General features: G+C 52.7%; 1 protein-coding gene across 1 annotated transcript; it reads left to right on the top strand.

Annotated features, from left to right (window-relative positions):
* The first annotated feature begins 1,047 nt into the window (after positions 1–1,047).
* On the top strand, positions 1,048–19,747 carry RHOBTB2 (Rho related BTB domain containing 2). The gene is made up of 10 exons (XM_033134702.1): positions 1,048–1,184; positions 5,330–5,531; positions 6,160–6,263; positions 6,778–6,963; positions 7,614–8,632; positions 8,933–9,051; positions 11,192–11,342; positions 14,569–14,657; positions 15,438–15,543; positions 16,671–19,747. Exons 2-10 carry the CDS (start codon positions 5,340–5,342, stop codon positions 16,886–16,888), a joined length of 2,184 nt encoding a protein of 727 aa, XP_032990593.1. The 5' UTR covers positions 1,048–1,184; positions 5,330–5,339; the 3' UTR covers positions 16,889–19,747.
* Positions 19,748–20,718: the final 971 nt, after the last annotated feature.

Raw genomic sequence — 20,718 nt, 5'->3', positions numbered from 1 at the left:
CAGGTTCCCACCCTAAAATTCACGAAGGGCCATGGCAGTGGGAAGCATAGACTGCCGCTGCAGGGGTGCTGATGGAGAGAGGAAGGCCCTCGCGTCAGGAAACCTCCCACGCCGGCAGAGGGCGTGTATAGAAACGCTGCCTCCCTCTCCCCGTGGGCAACAGTGGAGGCTCGGGTTTAAGGGACAAGGAAAAAACGTCCAGTTCCCGTCCCCTAACTCGCATCCCTTCTAGGGCTGACTAGAGTGCCTCTCGGAATTCTTTCTCTGCTTCTCGGAGGGAAGGGGCAAACCCCGTGGGAGTCCAGCGAGGTTTTGCCCTTCACCAGGTAGAGGGACGCGACCCCGCACAGGTGGGGAGCCGAGACCCCACGTACCCGCCGCGCCTCTCCGGGAGGGGGAGGAAGGGAGGGAAGGAAGGGAGGGGGCGAGCGCCCCACGGGGCGGGGCAGGGAGCGGGACCGCAGGGGCGCCCAATCCCCTTCTTTCCCCGCCCCTTCCCCGCCCCCCCGGCCCCTTTCCACCAACGGAGCGCCGCGGTGGGCGGTGCCTGCCACGGCAGCCGTCAGGGTGCGATTCCCCCTCTTCTTTTTTTCTCCCTTTTCTTTTTTTTTTTTTCCTCCTTTCATTTTTTTTGTGAATGAAAGAAAGAGGTCGTGAGCGGTCCCGGGGACTGCTGCACTAGGCGTCTTGGCGGCCGCGTCCTCGGAGCGGGCCGGGCGTAGCAGCCGCGGCCTCGCCCCCGTCTCCGCTCCTGCGCGCCGCCTCCAGCCTGCGCAGGCAGAGGACCCCCGGCGGCGGCGCGGCCCAGCCGCCTGAGGTCGGAGCGGCCGCGCGCAGCCCGGCTCCGGCGCGCCTCCATGACATTGGGCGCCCGGGGCACGGGGAGATGCTGATCCGGAAGAGGCGATGGCTGCAGTGGCGCGCGCGCGGCCGCTCCCGGCCCGCCGTACGGCCTGGGCTGCTCTGTCGGAGTTTCTGATCTAACGCACCCGGCCCGGGAGCCTATAGCGGCGGCTACAGCGGCGGCAACAGCAGCGGCAGCGGCAGCGGCGGCAGCGGCACGGCGGCGCCGGCATTGTCCTAACTTGCACGCGCGGAGTGACCCCAGACATTTCACTAAAATGAGCGTGCTTAGCAGGAAGAGATGTGTTCCTTACACTATTCACCCCGTCACATGTAGTGGTGTAAGTAAATGATTAATTTCTATTATGGCTGGGTTGCAAGCAGCTCTCCTGGCTCTGTCTGCGCCCCTCCTAACTGCCCCTCCCGACGTCCCCTCGCTCCTGCTCTTCCCTGGGCTATAGCTTCGGCTGCTGGGGTCTCAGGGGGCGGGGTACTAACCTTTTCCGGGTTTTTCTAGGGAAAGGAAGATGACTTTATTACCTTGGCTTGTCGAGGCCTTCCCCTTTTAAATTTAAAAAAATTGTGTGTGTGTAGAGCAGCGTGTCAGGAAAAAGGTCCAGAGTGGTGGAAATGTTTCCGTTAAACATGGAATTTGGGTGCTTTGCTCTTCGTTCCAGAGATGTTTCTTTCAACCCAACTCCACTGCAGTCTGTGTATCTGAGTTCTGGCAAACTACTGGGAGAAATCCTTAGCATCGTTTGTTGGTGTTTGAGAAGGCTTATTCTTGTTAGGCTTGCATTTTTGTTAATATGACCATTCAAGATCCCTTTGGGCCTTGCTATCCATTGGATCTGTGGGGGAAGGATTCATCACTCCATTTTCCATATTACAATGTCAGCGACTCTGGTGGGAGCCTCCTTTAATTCGAAGGCCACCTTCTCTGTTTATCTCTTTCAGATTCTCCCTTCCTATCCATCCTCCTTGATTTTTACCTTCATTTTCAGGATATTCCTCCCTTTCGCATTTTGTAAGATGCGGGATGTGGGATATTGGTTGCTAGGAAACAAGCCAGGCTACGAGGGAGATTCTGTCGTTTCCTTGACAACCAGACTAGGGCAGCCACAGATGAAGAAGCTTGTATCAGCTGTGGGAGGGAAAGGGGCTTTTTCTGGGCTCTGCAAAGAGTGTGTGTAGGGGTGTGGGGGTGGGACTGGGAGCCGGGTGAGGGTTGTAGCTAATCTGAGCACACCTTGCCTTTTGGTCTGGCCTGAGTACAAAGAACTGGGAGAGCAGTGGGCAAGAGGTTGTTTTTGGAGAGGGAACAGGGATCATGGGACAGTGGGGAGGGAGCATCTAGGTGACTCTGGGATCACTGAGGGAGCAGAATGAATTGGGGGTTGTGATGCCCAGCGCAGGGTGGCAAGGAAGCAATAGTTTATGGAGAGTCCTCAGGAGTCACAGAAGCATGGGGATGAGGCACTTGTGCAGAAACATCTAGAGTCATTGAAGGAGAGAGTTCCAGAAGGGGAAGTTGAGAAGCTCAGTGAGTGGGATGTATCGTTATACATCAGCAATGATACAGTAAAGTAGCAATATTTTAGAGCAAACATTCCATTACTGTTGGGTTGCCACACTCTCTCCAGTGTAGGATCCTTGTTTAAGACAGCCTGATTAGACTAAGAGTTCTGTTGGCTTAATTGGGCCAGTCTGTGTCTTAAAGAGTGATATAATTACACATATAGATATGTAATCTAGCGTTATATAATTCCACATTACATAAGAAAGCAAGGACCTCCTTTCAGCCCAGCCTCTCTTGGCACGAATTCATCAAGAGTCAGGAGACTTTCTTCCAAAGCCCTCACACCCATTTTCCAGAAGGGCAGACTGACACCAAGAGAAGTGAAGTGATTTGCCCTTTCCTAGATATGACAACAGAGTTTACCAGTCAAGCATTTGGGACAGGGGTGGCGGGGTGAAAATAGGGAGGAAGTGGAAGGATGAGCGGGGGAAGGATGGGGAGGGGCGGTCCAGCCTGAGCAGCACCCAGCAGTTCCGGTGTCTAAACTCACAGCACAGTGTGTGTTGCTCTTCTAACTTGGGTGGCTGTCCCCTCCTTAACCCTAGAGGTGCACAAGGCAATTTGAATTCAAGTGTTTCTGACTCTCAGTTCCGTAATCTGTAAAGAGTATACTGTCTTTCCCTCACAAGTGGTGAGGCTTTTTATGGTCATGGTGGTCTGAAAAGGGAAACCATGGCTCTAGGGGATTGACAGAAAGTTTGGACAGAAAGTCGGTAGAGGACCTGCTGGGAGGCGTGCTGGTAACCACGGCGTCCGCACCGCCTCCTTACAGAACCACATCCCCTTGCTCACGCCCTTGTGCACGAGCGTTTTAATCATAAACTCACTGATCTCGGAGCAGCACTGCTGCTCTTGTGGCATGCTCCCCGCCATCAAGACGTTCCTTCTCTGTGCTCCTCATCCCCCTTCTTCCTGCACACCTACATGCAATCTACATTTGAGAAAGGAGTTCTATGAGCTAGTGGGCTTTTCCTTTTCTCTTATAACTGTACATGTTTGTATTCTGGGTTCTATCTGTTTTGTTCTTCGGTCAATAAAACAGAAACCACAACCCAGGTGATTCCTCCCAGTGCCAATGCATCCTCCCAGCTGCCTGACTTGAGACCAGGAACTGTCAAAATGGGGTTCCCAGTCCTCAGCTCAGGAGAGAGAGTGAGGAGGAGGCGGCAGCATGGTGGTTAGAATAAAGGTTGTCTGCTGGGGAGGGTGAGGAGGGCTAGAAGAGGGAGAGGAATGATGATGTAGCCCGTTACCCTGGAAACTGGGGAGGGGCCTGCTGTGGAGACCCTTGTTGAGGTCCCACTCCTGTAAAATTCCAAGAAGTAGGAGGTGCTTGTCTCATTGAGAAGTCCTTGCTGCACTTTTTGCTTAGGTTGCTAAGATGCATCCACTTGCGCAAATCTCAGTTGCCATCGTTACTTGGACATTTCAGCTCCGCATTCCTGCATGCTGGCATCCAGTTACAGCCTGGCAGGAATGGAGCTGCTCTGTTGCTGCTGGTGGCCTGGCTCTCAGGCTGGATGGCTCAGCAGTGAGGGCACCTGGGCAGCCTCCAGGACTCCTCTGAGCTCAGCCTTCCTTAGTCTAGGAAGGATTCCTCCAGGTTGCTCCAGCCCCCAGCACACTTCATGCACACAGGACATGTGAGCAGGGGCAGGCCAATGACCCCAGCCAAACCAAGGCCTAATGATAATGCTTCCTAATAATGCCTACCTTGCCCTACCTTCCGAGAGGATGGATGCCAGCAGGGAGGCCACCAGTGAAAGCCTTCTCAAGGCAAGGGCCCTCCCCTGGTGATAGCTTTTTAAACACTGACATGACATTTTGGCTACAGAAGGTCCTGTTTGTTAATTTGAGCCATCCCTCTCTGAGAGTGAACAAACCACTTCCTCTCTGCCCAACACAGAAGGAAACTGAGGCAAGCATTTGTCCAGAATTTCAGGCTTGTTCCTGACTCTGTCCTCCCCGCAGCAACCCCGTCACCTGTGCAACCAATTTATAAGCGTCCTTCTAAGAAAGTCAGATGTCTGGGGGCTTCCAGCCCGAGCGTCCCCCTCCCTAGGTGCAGAAGGGGCGTAGCTCACTCACCCTGAGGCTGGATGCAGGATGCTTGGAGGGCATGCCTGGGTAGTGGATGGCAAGGCCCACTGGCCATGGAGCATATGGTTACAGGCCTGTGGTTACCCCTACCTCCATCTCAAAACTGGGCCTGCCACTGAGTGAGCCACACAGGCCGTGTGACAGACCCAGAGGAGGGAGGAGAGGCCCAGGGGCTGCTCAGGTGCATCCAGAAGCCTCTCTGCCCAGAAAAGCTGGGAGGAAAAACTCGGGCGTCTCCATAAAGGAGGCTGGGGGCTTGGAAATCCACTATGGGAGGAGAGAGGTGGAAGGTAGAGGCCAGGAGAGCCGCACCCAGCTCTGACAAGTCCATTAAGTTTTAAAGTGGTCCTGCCCTCAGGCATGCTGGGAAAGGGTGGGGACCTGGCCCCGACTCTGCTTCTCTCAGCTGTTTGTTGTTCTGCTGCCACAGCCCTGCTGGCCAGACGAGAGTAGATGATGAGTGAGCTTCTCGGGCAGACTCTCCTTTGGAGAGAGAGGGGACAGGCCCTGGACAGGCTCCGCCTGGGGTTCTCTCACAGGCATCCCTCATCCAGAAGCCCAGTTGGAGGATGGTGGCAAGAAGAGGGACACAAGTGGTCCCTCCAGTGGAAAGGCTCCGCACGGCCTGAATGGGCTCCCGGCTCTCGGGCCCCTGTGGAGCGACTGCTCAGAAAGCTGCCCGCTCCTTTCTCCTCTCCGCTCAAATGCTGGAAGAGGGGGCGGCTCTGGCCAAGGAGAGCTGCTGGCCCTGGCCCTCCAGGAGCTGGTATGCGAAGCCATCCTGACCGCGTCTCTCCTCTCCCTCAGGTCCCAATTAATGGATTCTGACATGGATTATGAAAGGCCAAACGTAGAGACCATCAAGTGCGTTGTGGTGGGGGACAACGCTGTGGGCAAGACCAGGCTCATCTGTGCCCGGGCCTGCAATGCCACCCTCACTCAATACCAGCTGCTCGCCACTCACGTGCCCACAGTTTGGGCCATCGACCAGTATCGGGTGTGCCAGGAGGTAAGGCTGCAAGGCCACTCAGCAGGGGGCCTACACCTTGTATCTGGGCTTCTTCCCAAGCCACAGGTTGGGGTCTCCAACCCTGGCCTGTGCTGAGCTCGTGGAAGTCCCCTGGGGATGGGTGGGGCAGCTGAAGAGGAAGGCGTCCCTGGAGAGAGGGCTGAGGGGAACCCACCCCGGCAGGAGGTGGGGAGGTTCCTCCTACATTTGTATTTTGCGTGGCTGAGCTGGTGCCTGGGGCACAGCATCTTCTACCATCACAGCCTAGTAATGGGGAGCACTAGGGAGTGGGGGGGAGGCCTTTGGAGAGATGAGAACTGAGAGAAGGAAAGAAGCTGCTGGCTGATAGCAAAAGGTCAGAGACGCCAGACAATTTGCAGGTAAAGCTGGGAATAGAGTCTCTTCCCTCCTGGCCACCTTGGAGACTGCCCTTGTTATTGAGCGTACAGAGAAAGCACCTGGATAGAAGTGCTGTGCAGGGCACACAGCGGGAGGTGCTGTCTCTGTCACTGCACCTCCTATGCTGTCTGGGGTCGTCAGGGGTGAGCTGGCACCATCCGGAGCTGACACTCAGGGACCCCAAGAACTGCTGCCCCGGGACGCCACCCTGCTCTGTCCACCCCTACAGGTGTTGGAACGCTCGAGGGATGTGGTAGATGATGTCAGCGTCTCCCTCCGCCTCTGGGACACTTTTGGAGACCACCACAAGGACCGTCGCTTTGCTTATGGGAGGTAGGGAAGCCTCTGCTGCCTGCGGGAGCCAAGGAGTGGGCTTTCCTTACTTCCCCAAGGAATGGAGACATTGAAACTGAGAGGAGGGAGTGGGGCCGACAGCACTGGCAGATCCTCGCAGGAGAGGCAGCCGGGCAGTGAGAGCAGTGGGTTTGGAGTCAGGAGGCTTGCTTTGAGTCCTCGCCCAGCTGATGACTAGCTCTGGGCTTTGGGGTAATTAGGGAAACCATTCTGAGACGATTTTTCTTAGCCTCAAGGTGGTAAAAATGGTAATTTCTAACAACATAGCCAGGAGGTCAAAATCAGGGTCTTTGAAAGCTCTAAAATGCTAAATTAGAGGTACATAAATTAGAGGAACTATTATTCTATGTTTTGTGTGAGATCATGTGAACAGATATGACAGCTGTGGGACCACTGTGTAGAAGCGGGGTGGGTAAGCATGTTCTCCCTTGTTCCAGGGTCAGATAACCTACCGCTAGCTTTCCCTGCCCCTAACCTCACTCTCCAACGCCAGGTCCGATGTGGTGGTTCTGTGCTTCTCCATTGCCAACCCCAATTCCCTCCACCATGTCAAGACCATGTGGTACCCAGAGATCAAGCACTTCTGCCCCCGAGCACCTGTCATCTTGGTGGGCTGCCAGCTGGACCTGCGCTATGCTGACCTGGAGGCTGTCAATAGGGCCAGGCGGCCCTTGGCGAGGTAGGGGTGCTGGTGCCTAGGGAAGGGCAAAGAGGGGGACAGAGTGAGGGGCATGTCTCCATGACTCCCTGCTTAGCCCTGAGGGAATCCACTGAGCCTTATGTCTCTCCCTCCATTTCAAACAAGCTCACACAGGGAGCCAACAAGAGTGCTCATTCCGTCATTCCATCCATCCATCCATCCATCCATCCGTTCATCTGTTACCCACAGTCTGGGCAATACTCAGCTAAGCGCCGTAAGGAGAGGAGGAGACAGGCAGTCTTTGTGTGAAAGGGGCTTATCATTTTGCTGGGGGGTGAAGTGAATATGTGAACAGGCTAAAAAACAAATTGCATGCTAATTGCCAGAGAGGTAAGTTAGTGTTACCACGACTCTGAGCTGGGGAGCTCACCGGGGCCTGACAGACATGGCGAGTTCCCTGGCAGAAGAGGGGATCGGAGGTAGGCTTTGAAGGGCTGGTAGGATTTGGTCAGACGAAGGAGAAAGGGCAGAGATCAGTGGAAGTGAGCAAGGCAGGAGTGGGGCCAGGGATACAGAGCCTGAGCAGAGAGCCCCCCAGCCTGGTGAAGAACAGGCAGGCTCTGGAGAGCTACCTCTCCCACCCCATCCTCCCCCACCATGACTTTGCTTTCCCTTCTCGAACCTACCAGGCCCATTAAACCCAATGAGATCCTTCCCCCGGAGAAGGGTCGGGAGGTGGCCAAGGAGCTGGGCATCCCCTACTATGAGACCAGTGTGGTGGCCCAGTTCGGCATCAAGGACGTCTTTGACAACGCCATCCGCGCGGCACTCATCTCCCGCCGCCACCTGCAGTTCTGGAAGTCCCACCTCCGCAACGTGCAGCGGCCTCTGCTGCAGGCGCCCTTCCTGCCCCCCAAGCCCCCACCGCCCATCATCGTGGTGCCCGACCCCCCCTCTAGCAGTGAGGAGTGCCCCGCCCACCTCCTGGAGGACCCGCTGTGCGCGGATGTCATCCTGGTGCTGCAGGAGCGGGTGCGCATCTTTGCCCACAAAATCTACCTCTCCACCTCCTCCTCCAAGTTCTACGACCTGTTCCTCATGGACCTGAGTGAGGGGGAGCTGGGGGGCCCCTCGGGGACAGGGGTCCCCCGCCCGGAGGACCACCGGGCTCACCCTGATCACCATCACCATCACCACCATCACCACCACGGCCGGGACTTCCTGCTTCGGGCCGCCAGCTTTGACGTGTGTGAGAGCGTGGAGGAGGGCGGGGGCTCCGGTCCCGCTGGGCTCCGGGCCTCAACCAGCGACGGGATCTTGCGGGGCAATGGAACAGGGTACCTGCCCGGGCGGGGTCGCGTGCTGTCTTCCTGGAGCCGAGCTTTTGTGAGCATCCAGGAGGAGATGGCAGAAGATCCACTGACCTACAAATCCAGACTGATGGTGGTGGTCAAAATGGACAACTCCATCCAGCCGGGGCCCTTCCGGGCTGTTCTCAAGTACCTGTACACAGGGGAGCTGGACGAGAATGAGCGGGACCTCATGCATATTGCCCACATTGCTGAGCTGCTCGAGGTCTTTGATCTGCGCATGATGGTAGCCAATATTCTCAACAACGAGGCCTTCATGAACCAGGAGATCACCAAGGCCTTCCACGTCCGCCGGACCAACCGGGTTAAGGAGTGCTTGGCAAAGGGCACCTTCTCAGGTAGGGAACATGCTTAGGAACTGACAGCCAGAAGGTAGGGGACTGCTCTCTCAGCAGCCTTCTGAGGAGTCCGGGTTGGTCCGATTAGCATTTTGGTCATCTCAGCTGCTAAGGTCCTGGAGATACGGTGGCTCTGCTCCTGCAGCCTGGTTCCCCGAGCCTTAGAGCATGGTCTTACAGCTCTCTCCAGCTTGCAGCTTCAGAAGGAAGTGGGTTGTCTGGGTACAGTGTCAACTCTTGGGGTTGGTTGTCCCGCATTCTTTCACCACATCGTCATGTGATGCCTCTTCTCCTGGACAGATGTGACCTTCATCCTGGATGATGGCACCATCAGTGCCCACAAGCCCCTATTGATTTCCAGCTGTGACTGGATGGCTGCCATGTTTGGGGGGCCGTTTGTGGAGAGTTCCACCAGGGAGGTAAGGCTGGGATGGTGGGGAAGAGGGGAGACCTATACCCTTTACCTCTGAGGTATCTGTCATTTAATGGTGCTTTCTTTGGCGTTGACTATGTGCTAACCAGTGAGTAAAGTTTGTGAGATGGGTCCCATAGCCAAGATTTTACAGTATACCAGGACAGGGAGTTCTAGTAACATCTTAATGCTGTAATTTAGAAAGCACTTTCAATACCTTATCGCAGATTGTCTCTCACATGCTCCCACTTTATACAGAAGGAAAGTGAGGCCTCGAGAAGTTAATGCCTTGTGCAAAGTTGTGTAAGTAGAAAGGAGAGGCTAGGACTTGAACTCAAGACCTCTGATTCCTTGGCTCTATATATTGTACCGAGGCTTCTTCCTGACACATGTGAAACAGCTAGAAAAAAATCCAGCGTGTCCCAGACTAAATCTATCATTGTTTTAAAATGTAGGTTTTATTACTGAGGCATCACAAAGCTATAAGATCAGGAGAAAACTGCCATTGAAAAGATAGATTGTTATACTCCGATCTAATAAGAGAGGGCATGCACAGTGGTGGGGGGGTATAAGGGGAGGCACCAGGTTGGTCAGGAGACAGAGGGAGCATGGAGAACTGTGGGCAACAGCCTCTATCGTGGTTTCCACGGGAAGGAACAGGAGGGCGAGGCAGGGTAAGCTTTAGGATTGGCTGGTTTGAATAATTTCATGGGCTGTGTGGCACAGGAGCTGTCTAGTAATCCGGTACCTGGCCCTGAGATGACGGGGGCAGGTGGACAGTGGCCAGGAGTGTGACAGCTGATAAAGAAGGTGGTGGGGGTGTGGGTTCTGGATTGCTTGGTTTGCACAGCTTGTAAAAAGGGGACTCAGTTACTATTTCTAGGAGTCGGCTTGCCCTGGGAGGGCCAGTCCTTCCACGGTCTGCAAGGCCCCAGATGTCAAAGCATCAAAATACAGAAACTAAAAAGAAACACTTGAGAGAATCCCCTTTCCCTTTAATCAGGGCCATTCTCACTTACCTGCTCTCTCACTGATAACTGCCACTTTCTTAGGCACAGAGAGTAGGAGCAGAATTAGAAGGGGCCTATCAGTGTGTCCTTAGCAATATTTCTTAAATCTCTTCTCCCCTTTGCATTCTCCCAGCACGCAGGGTAACCCAGGCCATGGCCCTTGGTGTTCTTCATCTGCTCTGAACTCCTGTAGCATTAACTGTCCAGCACTCAGCTTTGCACTTAACAAGGTACTACTTTGTGCAGCTGCTTCAAGCGCTGAGTGTCCACCCGCAGTTTGGTCAATGAGGTCTTTTGAGTGCAGTGACTAGGTCTTCACTGGTGCAAATACTCCCTCTGCCAGCGCTGGCCCCTTAGTAAGTGCTCACCAAGTACCTGAATGCAAAACTGAACTAAGACAATGCAGGACTATGTCCAGTGACACAGGATAGGAATTTCCTAGGATATCTGGGAAGTAAGTCCAATGGAAGGAAGGCTGAGGGGAGGCTTGAGATTTGAGTCAGTCTCTGCTCCTTGAAGCGGAACGGGATTGGGATATGTGAAGTGAGAGATGAGGAACTCTCTGAAGCCCTAGGGGCCAGCAGCCCTGGGCACTTCTCAGTACCATAGAAACAGCTTCAAAGCTCTAGCCAGTTCCCAACGCAGCCTGAGAGACTTGCCTCTGATGAGAAAGCAGTTTTTGCAGCAGCTCTGCTCCGAGGAGATCCCGGAGGCCCAAAGCAACCACTTAGAGCGGCCAGAGAGAAGCCAATCGGTGTTTGCTTGCTGATGCTGTGTCCCACTTGCACTGTAGGGCCAGGAGGGGCTGGGTATAAGTTTAGGTGATGGGAAAGACTCTTTCCAGCGTCCTCCAGGCCAAAACGGCTTTGGAAGGACGCCAGTGAGAATCCGGGTCCTTTTAAAAGCTGTTAGAGCTGTGCTTACTGGTGCTGCCAGCAAATGGGCTCAGCAAAGTTGTAGCTCTGGGAGACAGGCCTTTGGGGGCCTTCTGAGCAGGTACAAGGGCAGCACAGGGATGGCTGCCTGTCTGGGGAAGACTGGCTGTGAGGCCAGGGCCTTCTGAGTCGCTCAGAACTGAGTGACTCCCTACCCTACCGCCAGACCTCACCGCGGGCTGCTCTTTTCCTCCCCTTGCAGGTGGTGTTTCCTTACACTAGTAAGAGCTGCATGCGGGCAGTGCTGGAGTACCTGTACACAGGCATGTTCACCTCCAGCCCTGACCTGGATGACATGAAGCTCATCATCCTGGCCAACCGCCTCTGCCTGCCGCACCTGGTTGCCCTCACAGGTAACACACCCGCGCACTCAGACCTTCCAGGGGGAGAGGTCAGGGAACCCCTCAGGAGTGGTTACTTCTTCTCTCACCTGTGTCCTCCTCGTGGGACAGCACCAAGGGACCCACTGACATAAAGTGAAGCCTGTTGATGTGTGCTGGGGGTTGGGTGAAGACACAGATGTGAAGAAGTATGTGTGAGAAAGATGCTCCAATGGGGTCACCTGTAGGCTGTTTCCAAAGGTGGTTTTGTCCCAACAAAGTGGTCTCCAGTGGATGACAGCGCCTGATGTTCCTATCAGCTCGGCTTCCCTCAGGCAAGCCTAACAAGTCAAAAGAACAGAACGCAATTCCACATTTCAATCCTTTGGCCCTTCTCCTTCTCCTCATCCTTCCTCCTTTCCTTTTTCTTTCTCCTTTTCCTCCTTTTTCTCTTCCTTCTCCTTATCATCCACCTTCACTTTCTCTTTCTTCTCCCAGAAACAGACAACAAATATTGACCTGCCACTCCTAATTCCTTGAAACTATTGTGAGAGCTCCATGGAGCTCAGCTTTTAGAAGGAACCAAACCCAGAAGCCCTTGGGGTAGAGCAGGGGCTGAGGCAGGGGGGAGGCCAAGCGGCAGGCAGTGGGGTTCAAGGGGCTGGAGAGAGAAACGGTGCCGCCCAGATGAAGGGCGTCTGGGGCCCGTGACGCAGGCAGACAGCTCCTGTTGATGTGAGAATTGCCATTTGCCTGGTGTTGGTTGCTGGGGTTGGGACCTGTCCTGGTGTTGATATCAGGGTTATATTCTCGGGCGGGTTGTGGGGCAGAGAACAGGGCCTCTGATATTCAGGTCAGGAAAGGACCCAGTGTCAGAGCTGCTGGGGCCCTGGGCAGATAGTATACAACTTTGGGACTCAGATATGAGGGCAACATCAACCTTATGATGAGACATGGTTATAAAATGGGGCTCGGTCATAGGAAGAGGGCAGAAATCATTGAACAGAACCGAATGTTAAGAGCTGAGCCTGCAGAGGGAGTCCAAGGGCCACAATTGGGGACACAGAGGGTGTTAGGGCAGGGAGCAAGAGAGAGGCTTCTGAAGATCACAGCTGTAATAGTATGTCATCCACGCTGTCCGTAAGTGGCGTGGTCTTTCCAAAGCGCATGAAACTGTCCAAACTCTTAGACCAAGTAATTCTTTAGAAAGACTATTGCCAAAGAAATGACCAAAAGGGAAGGAAAAAACGTATATAGATGCTTCTATAATTTTGTTTCATCATGGCAGGCAATCAGAGACAAATCAAATAGGCACCACTGATTAAGCACACATGGGTAATTTTCACAAGGTGGCCATTAAACATGTGAAGTAGCACCGCTGCACGGAGAGGCTCATACAAAGTAACATTGAATGACTTTTCCCATGAAATAGTCCAGCCTAGAAAACATGAACAAAAACGTGTTGTACATGTACCTTGTCAAGGATCAGTGGAAAATACCGTGTATGATATAATAGGTGATGCCTTATGTTTTGTGAGACATGCTTTCTCTGAAGTTATTAATTCAGTCTTAAAACTTTTTTGTTAAAATACAACACAAATCCATGAAAGATATTTTAGCTTAAGGAATTACTGTAAAGCAAAATGACCCATATTAGGAGCTAGAACCTTCGGCCACACCAGGAGCCCTCTGCCTATTGCCTATCCGTCCCAATCACAAACCTTCCCTCCTTCCCAGGAGTCACCACTCTGCCTATTCCTCTTTAGAGGGGTATTTTTTTATGGCCTCACTTCCTTACTCTTCTTCCTAGTTTTATCATCCAAGTGTGCACCCTTAAACACTGTAGCGTGGCTTTATTTTTTTTTATGTACCTATGACATTTCTTTTAATCTATAGGTATTTTGTTCATTACATTTTTTTCCCCTTGCAATTTTCCTATTGGAAAAAACCCACTGTGCTTCTAGAAAATCTAGAGTTTTTTACTGACTGTATTTCTACAGTGTACCAAACTTCCTGTAAACTGGTCATTGAATCTAGAGGCTACATCAGATTCACATTCAATTTTCTTTTGGTAGGACTACTTCAAGGGTTGTTTCTGTTATTCTTCAAGAAGCATAGATTGTCTATTTTTCTCTCTTGTGATGTTATCAGCCGTTGAGTATCGTTGCCTGGGTCCACTAATTTATTAGGTGTTGTGAAATGGTAATATTCCAATTCAATCATTCCTTCTTTCTTTATCTGTTGGAATGCTTCTAAAAAGAGAGAAACTTCCCACACCTACTATTTGGTTACCCAGAGGTACAGTTCATTTAGAAAAGGCAGGTGAATGCTTGATTCTTTCATTTACCAGTTTTCAAGATACATTTGTTTCGTATCATCCTTCGAGGTGACCAATTCGTTTTTTAAATTTTTAAATATTATTATGAACTCTTAGATTTGAACATACTCAAATGTTTTCAAATAACTGCAAGGATCCTTATTGAAGCTCAAATACTGTACTGAACCTTTAGCCAGTAGAAATCTCTTCACCTCAGCTCCAGAGTCTCTGAGCCGCTGGTTATGTGGAATGACAGGATATGCCAGGTTTATCTCATTCGCTTCCTGTCCCAGACCTGGAAACAGCCATTTCCCTGTGAAGTCCTGGTTTCTGACAGTTGGACACAGTATTTCAAGTCTGTCCGCTAGGGATGCTTGTTGCTACTGTGATGGCTGTTGTTGCTAGGTCTTTCCTGTGGACTGAGCTGGGAAATATAGTTACATTTTTAAAGATTAAATACCAGGACTTTATACTGCTACAGTTAAAATTCAGGATGGAGAGCATGCATTTACTTCTTTAAATGTTTTCACTTAAAATGCAAGTTTGGTACACAATTTATTATAAAATCGAAACTAATACAAACAATGAGGTTTATCTGTAGTTCTAACTTGTAGTTCTCGACAGCGTCAATGGCTGAGGCCACGGGTGGCTTTCCCCTGACGTAGGTCAGACTGTTTGGTGCAACATAGGGAGCTTGACCAGTCCTCTTAGCTGATTCTAATATCCCCCTTCACTTGCCACACCGCTCCACCGGGAAGGTCTTGCCCTAATCCCTGTTTCTTCACTGGTGGGAATGGACTTAAACCGCCTGTGGCCTTTCCTGGCCTGTTGAGACTTGGCCTTGATCTCGCTTTGCCCTGCAGTGGGCCCGTTTGGGGGTGTGCGTGAGTGCACATTCCCTCACGTGGTTCTTTAGCTGATTTCCGGCTGTGTGTGTCACAGAGCAGTACACCGTGACCGGGCTGATGGAAGCAACTCAGATGATGGTGGACATCGATGGGGACGTCCTTGTGTTCCTGGAACTGGCTCAGGTACGATGGCAGCGACGGGATCGCTCCAACAGCCTCAGTTCTGGGCTCTGTCTGCCCACTGACAGCGAATGGGGCGAGGCTGCGAGGTGGAGCTGGTGGAGAGGACGGACACCCACTGTCAGAGTCAGTTCCCTGACTGGGCAGAGCCTAGCTCGTCCTCCAAGCCGGAGGATACTTCGTGGCACACCAAGAAGAGAGGCTGGCTGTGGGGGGGAAGGGACTGAGACTTTCGGCAACCATAGGGCAGGGGAGGGAACCCCCGTCTCATGTGTAGAATCGTGGTTGCTACCGGCCTTAGGACATTTAAGGGACCTTGAGCACTTTCCCTCGAAAATTCACTGCCCACCTCCTTATTCCCATACAAACTATAATAGCAACATCTCCCACACGGGCCCTGAGCTTGTCAGAAAGTCTGCTGCTAAAGATGAGTTTATGAAGTTAAAGCATGGCGGATTCGAGGCTTGCAGACACACCTGGGAAAGTCAGCTCTAAGCCACGTTTGAGCACCTTAGTGCAGACAGCGTTGGCCCCTGAGGAGGACATCCTCTGGGGTGAGATCCGAGGAGGGTGGACACAGTAGGAAGCTACCATATAGGACTAGAGATTTCCATGGATGCTGTGACAGGACAGGGGCGAGGTGACGGTGCCACCAAGAGCCAGTCAAACGTGATGGCAGAGCCTTTTGCAGAGCCTTTGCCCACCTGCGCTGATGCTTCAGCTCTGTCAGCAACGGTAGCTCCCTGTGCTGACCTCACCCTGGGGTCTTCTGTGTTTTCCCAGTTCCACTGCGCGTACCAGTTGGCGGACTGGTGTCTCCACCACATCTGCACCAACTACAACAACGTGTGCCGCAAGTTCCCCCGAGACATGAAAGCCATGTCCCCAGGTGAGCATCCCCAGCAGGACCTGCTGCTCCCCCCTTCATGCTGGAGGGGCCTCAACATGGGTCCAAATCTCTGACCTGACCCCAGGGTACCCGGAAGCTGCCTAACTTGACCTTGCAGGTGGGAAGTAGCCTACAAAGGTGTGTCCAGCCAAGCAGAGGAGGCCCAGGAAAAGCACTGGCCTGGAGGGCAGGGCAGCTAGGACCTCTGCCAACTCCCTCCACCTCTCTGGCCTTCTGTCTCTCACAGGTACAAAGAAGGTGTTGGACTAGAGTTTAGTATGTTTCAGACTTTTTGGGCAGGACTCCACAATAAGAATGACATTTTATATTGTGACCCAGTACACATATAGAAAAATACATCAATTGTTTTTAATGCTGCTCATGACCTGCCACACAGGTTTCACAACCTAGGAATGGGCACAAGTCACAGCTTGGACTACACAAGTCCAGATAGTCGCGGAGTCCCTGTGGCTCTGCTGAATGAATGTGTCAGATCGGGGCACCAGGGAGAGGGGTGCTGACCTCCCTGAGTTCCTGCCACTCAGGATCCTTGAAGTCACCCTCCTCTCTGCAGAGACCTTCCTGCTACCAGGTTGTCGCTCTGTCCTACCAGTCCTCCCACCCCATTCTCTCCTTTTCACTCTTCTAGTGCTTTCTTTCTAAAGCACACCTCCAATGGCATCACTCACCTGGTTCCAAACCTTCCTCGGCTCCCCATGCCTTCCAAACTCAGTCCAAACCTTCCGCCCAGCCTGCTCTTGTCTGACCCTCTTGTTCTGCAGCCCTCCTCACCCCTTCCCCTCAGGACCTCGGTTCTGCCGGACACCTCTCATCTCAGCCATGCCGCACCTTCTGCTCCATCATTCTTTACCTCCGCCTATTTTATGCCCAATACAGAGTCAGCCCCCATTGAGGCCTTCCCATTTAACTTTGCTTAGGGAGCTCCGTAGCTAGACTGTGGTCTCTGTGGTCCCTGGGGCTTGCACTTCTGGCCCCAGGGACTGGAGGCCCGCTCCAGGTCCCTGTGGTGTGTGTAGGGGGGTGTCCCTGGACACCCTCCAGGTCCCTGCGCTCCTCTCGCCCCTGCTGCCTGCCTTCTAATCCAGCCCTACTGGGTTCTGCTCCAGAAAACCAGGACTATTTTGAGAAGCACCGGTGGCCACCTGTGTGGTACCTGAAGGAGGAAGATCACTACCAGCGGGCACGGAAGGAGCGTGAGAAGGAGGACTACCTGCACCTGAAGCGGCAGCCCAAGCGGCGCTGGCTGTTCTGGAACAGCCCCTCCTCGCCGGCCTCTTCCGCCGCCTCCTCGTCTTCCCCCTCTTCCTCCTCGGCTGTGGTCTGAGATGCTGCCACCCTCGTCTGACCCTGCTGCTATTGTGCCCACCTGTCCTTGCCCCTCTGCTCTCTGCATCGCCCTCTCCACCTTCCAGGGACAAGGGGACCCACGTAACCAGGACCATAAGGGTGGAGCTGTTCTCACCAGCCAACATAGCTCTCAGCGAGAGAGACGCTGGGCCTTGTGGATCAGAACCGGGATCCCTTGAGAGGTCTCCCCTTCTGAAGCAGGGCAGGGGACAGCTGCTGGGAGGTGGGGAAAAGGAAGGAGCTGAGAGTGCTGGCATCTTGTCTCTGGGTTGGAGAACCGTAGAATCAAAGGGAAAACTCTTCCAGCGATGAGAGAGTTGTGGTCTGTGGAGGCAGCCCCCTCCCAGCGAGTGGCAGTGCGTAGGGAGGTTCCTGCCTCTACTGGCTGTGTTTTTCCACCAGTGGACTTGAGGGTTGCAAATGTGTTGTGGGCATTTCCATATGGAGCCCACTCAAATCCTCACTGGAGAAGTCAGGGTAGACATTAAGCCTTCCGCGCCCAGCTCAAGGCTTCCACATCCTGGGTGCAGCTGCCAGAGGCCACAGATGCGGAGGCTTGCACTCCGCTGGCATGCCTCCCAGGGCATGGTAAAGGGTGGTGGAGTTTGTGCAGAGCTCCAAGCCTAGAAGCAGTGCCTCTTGGTGCAGTGAGAAACTCCTCCCTCCGCCCTCCTTCACCACTCTGAGATGGAGACCAGAGAAAACAGCTGAAAGGGGGGAGGGAGAGAAGGAAGCGGGTGATGGGGATCTGGGCGCAGCAATCCCGTGCTCCTCTGGGCTCCCCCCAGCGTCTAGTTAGCACAGCTTCTTATGGGGTGGGACAAAATTAGCAAAAAAACAAACACACAAACAAGAGCAACAAAATCACCACCAACAAAAACACCCTAGCCTCTATCCCCTCAAAGGATGGAAAAAGACCGTGTATGGCTTACATTTCTATAAAACAAAACAGGGGCCCCCACGTTGAAAGCCCCCAAAGTTTAGGTTGTAACATGGATTCCAGTGCCTGTCAGGAAAGGACACTGTCCCCTGCTGTGACTGAGGATGCCTTGGCTTGCTGGCTGCCCCTGAGGGGCACCGTAAGTCCCATGCCTTCAGCATGCTGGGATTGAGGTTTGGGGTTGGTGCATGGGGAGGAGGGGGTGGCTTCAAGGTTCACACATGACATTAGACGCTTTCGCCCATAAAGAGAATCAGGTTATCCTTATCTTTAGAGGTGACCCCCCAGGATGCGAATGTTTTCGAGGGAGGATTGGGGCAGGGGTCAAGAGTCAGGAAAAAGGGTGCTTGCTGACTTGGGAATAGGAATCTCAGTAATGAGGGATCACAGGACAGGACCTTACTTAGTGCTGGTTTGGGAGAAAAGAGAATTGAGCGGGAGCAGCACTAAGCTCAGTCCAGAGAAGAGGCGGGATGAGACAGGGAGGAGGACAGCAGCTTGCAGCCCCGTGGGGAAAAGCTGGGCCACACTGGACCCTCTCCCCGTTTTCTAATCTGGATCATATTTTACCCCGGTACCCTTTTTAGACTTAAAAGACAGAGTCCCTCTGATGAGGGTGGAGATCCTGAGCACCTGGGCTGAGAGCTGGGGAGTCACCTGGCTGAGAAAGATGCTTTAGGTTCCAGGGCCCTGGGGTGGGTTTCACCACCGAGTCAGGTTTTGGGTCTGGGAGAGCACAAACCCAGAAACAAAGGAAACCTCTGTAACAACTTAGTGGTGCCAAGACCTAGAGAGTTGAGGTTAAGTCCTCATCAAGAGAAGGAGCAGGAGGTGGAAGGTCGAATGGCTGTGACCTTCGTTGTCTGAGCCCCAGACTTCTCCAAGGCTGTGGCTGCCTCCCAAGTCCTATGCGTGGCTACTCAGGAGCCAGATGTGTGCTGCCCTCTACTGGCTGGTCGGCCTCCCTGTACTGAGCTCAGTCTCTGGCTTCAGGGGAGGCTAGGGAGCAATGGGCTGGGCAAAAGGGGAGCCCCAAAGGGGGGAGCAGCTCTGTCCCAGCACCTTTGCTCTGGGGAAGGAGGCAGGGGGAGCCATGGGGCCTCTCAGGAACTCTATGTGAGGGAGAGCAGGGGCCCAACGTCCAAAGCGAGGAGAAATATGTGTCCATGAGCTTGCAGGGCTGAGCCATCTGCCCACAGATGAGGATGCAGAAAATGCCATTGGGGAGAGAGAATGAAGGTGACCCAGGAGGTGCGGGAAGCCCACAGGAGAGGGGCCACAGATCGATCCCAGTTACCAGGGCCAGCTCACCCCTCAGGAACCCAAAGCCCCTTCCCAACTGCTCTGTCAGAGCTGGTCTGCACCATGCAGGAGCCCCGCAGGCCCAGGTGCAACCCAGACACCAGCTAGGGAGGCCGTGGGGGAGCCAGCCAGGGCTGGGTCCCTCTCCTTGGGGGAAGGAAAGGGAGGGCGGAGGGGCTGAAATTCCAGTTCCCCCTGAACCTGCACCTGGAAATCCAGAGTCAGGGTGGGAGACCCACAATGTGTGGCAAGCCTGAAGGCATCAAGGGGGAACGGAAGGAGGGAGTCCCACATACCTGTACTCCTCATGTCACTCAGAGCTGCTCCAGAGAAGGGGAAGATAGGGAGGGGATTAAAAAAACCACCTCTTTTTATATAAGGTTTCATATTTAATTTGGTCATGAATTCATAAATACATGAGTATTTTGTACCTAATGGCCTTCCTTGTAGTGTTTGAAATTTCCAACAAGCTCTTCAAAAGTGGGACCTTCCACTGGAGAGAAGCATGAAAAGATACTCAATCACTAATGAAACATTAAGGGCCTATCGTGTGCCAGGTGCTATTTGGACTGGATATAAAACAAACCAAAAAGACAACTTTATGCTCTCATGAAGCTTACCTGTTAAATTAATAAATATGATAAATACTGATAAGGCTAATACTTTAGATGGACACTGACGTGCTCTGAGAAAGAGACCACTGAGCTGAAACCTGATTGAGAAAAATTTATTCACATCTCTATCTGAAGATACGAGGAAAGAATCCTGCTCATAGGGCACAACAAAGGCAGGAAAAACCTGTGTCAGGAAAGAGGGGGGCCAGGGTGGGACCTCAAAAGGAAGTAGGAGAGGGGTGTAACCAAGGCCATGGAGGTCGTGACCCCTCCATCAAACTCTACCAGAAGATCAATACCCGGAACATGCCTAAATGTTCAGGCAATTCTAGTTTGGTCCCAGCTACACCAGTCTTGGAACAAGACAACACATAAAGCTTTGAGATAGAAAAGACCAAAACCCCTGAGAATTACTACCTCCATGATATTATCCTGACATGACTGGAATACTAAGATAGGTATGGTGGAAGGAGGACTAACGTGGTTACAAAGTATTTAAAAAACAAAGTGATACAAGAGCAAGCTAAAGTTATCAGCCCTTCAATTGTCACAGCATTTAAGAATTGGCATCTGTATTTCATGCAGAAATCAGACGCTTACAGACACTGAGCTCCTCATCTAGGTAATATATGTTCCAAAAGGCAAGTTCAGTGGCTCAGATCCACAGACCACCAGAAGTGAGAGGACCAAAAATTACAGACCAATATCTCTGATGAACATAAATTCAAAAATCCCCCCAAAATATTAGTAAACAGAAAACAATAATACATTTAAAGGAGCATACACCATGATCACATGGGATTTATTCCAGGGTTTCAAAGATGGCTCAACGCATGCAAGGCAGTGGATGTGATATACCACATTAACAGAATGGAGGACAATAATCTGTGTCATCTCAATAGATACAGAAAACAACTTGGCAAACTTTAATATCCATTTATGATAAAAACT

The sequence above is a fragment of the Rhinolophus ferrumequinum genome, chromosome 18 (genome assembly GCF_004115265.2).
Source record: "Rhinolophus ferrumequinum isolate MPI-CBG mRhiFer1 chromosome 18, mRhiFer1_v1.p, whole genome shotgun sequence".
Taxonomy (NCBI): Eukaryota; Metazoa; Chordata; class Mammalia; order Chiroptera; family Rhinolophidae; genus Rhinolophus; species Rhinolophus ferrumequinum.
The sequence above is the reverse complement of the archived record's forward strand: the minus strand, read 5'-3'. Positions and strand labels throughout refer to the sequence as shown.

Bases quoted from the DNA above. Each gene is read 5' to 3' on its own strand.
- RHOBTB2 (XM_033134702.1), top strand. From the start codon at position 5,340: ATGGATTCTGACATGGATTATGAAAGGCCAAACGTAGAGACCATCAAG. The intron at 5,532-6,159 runs GTAAGGCTGCAA...CCACCCCTACAG, and splicing joins AGTATCGGGTGTGCCAGGAG to GTGTTGGAACGCTCGAGGGA. The intron at 9,052-11,191 runs GTAAGGCTGGGA...CTCCCCTTGCAG, and splicing joins TGGAGAGTTCCACCAGGGAG to GTGGTGTTTCCTTACACTAG.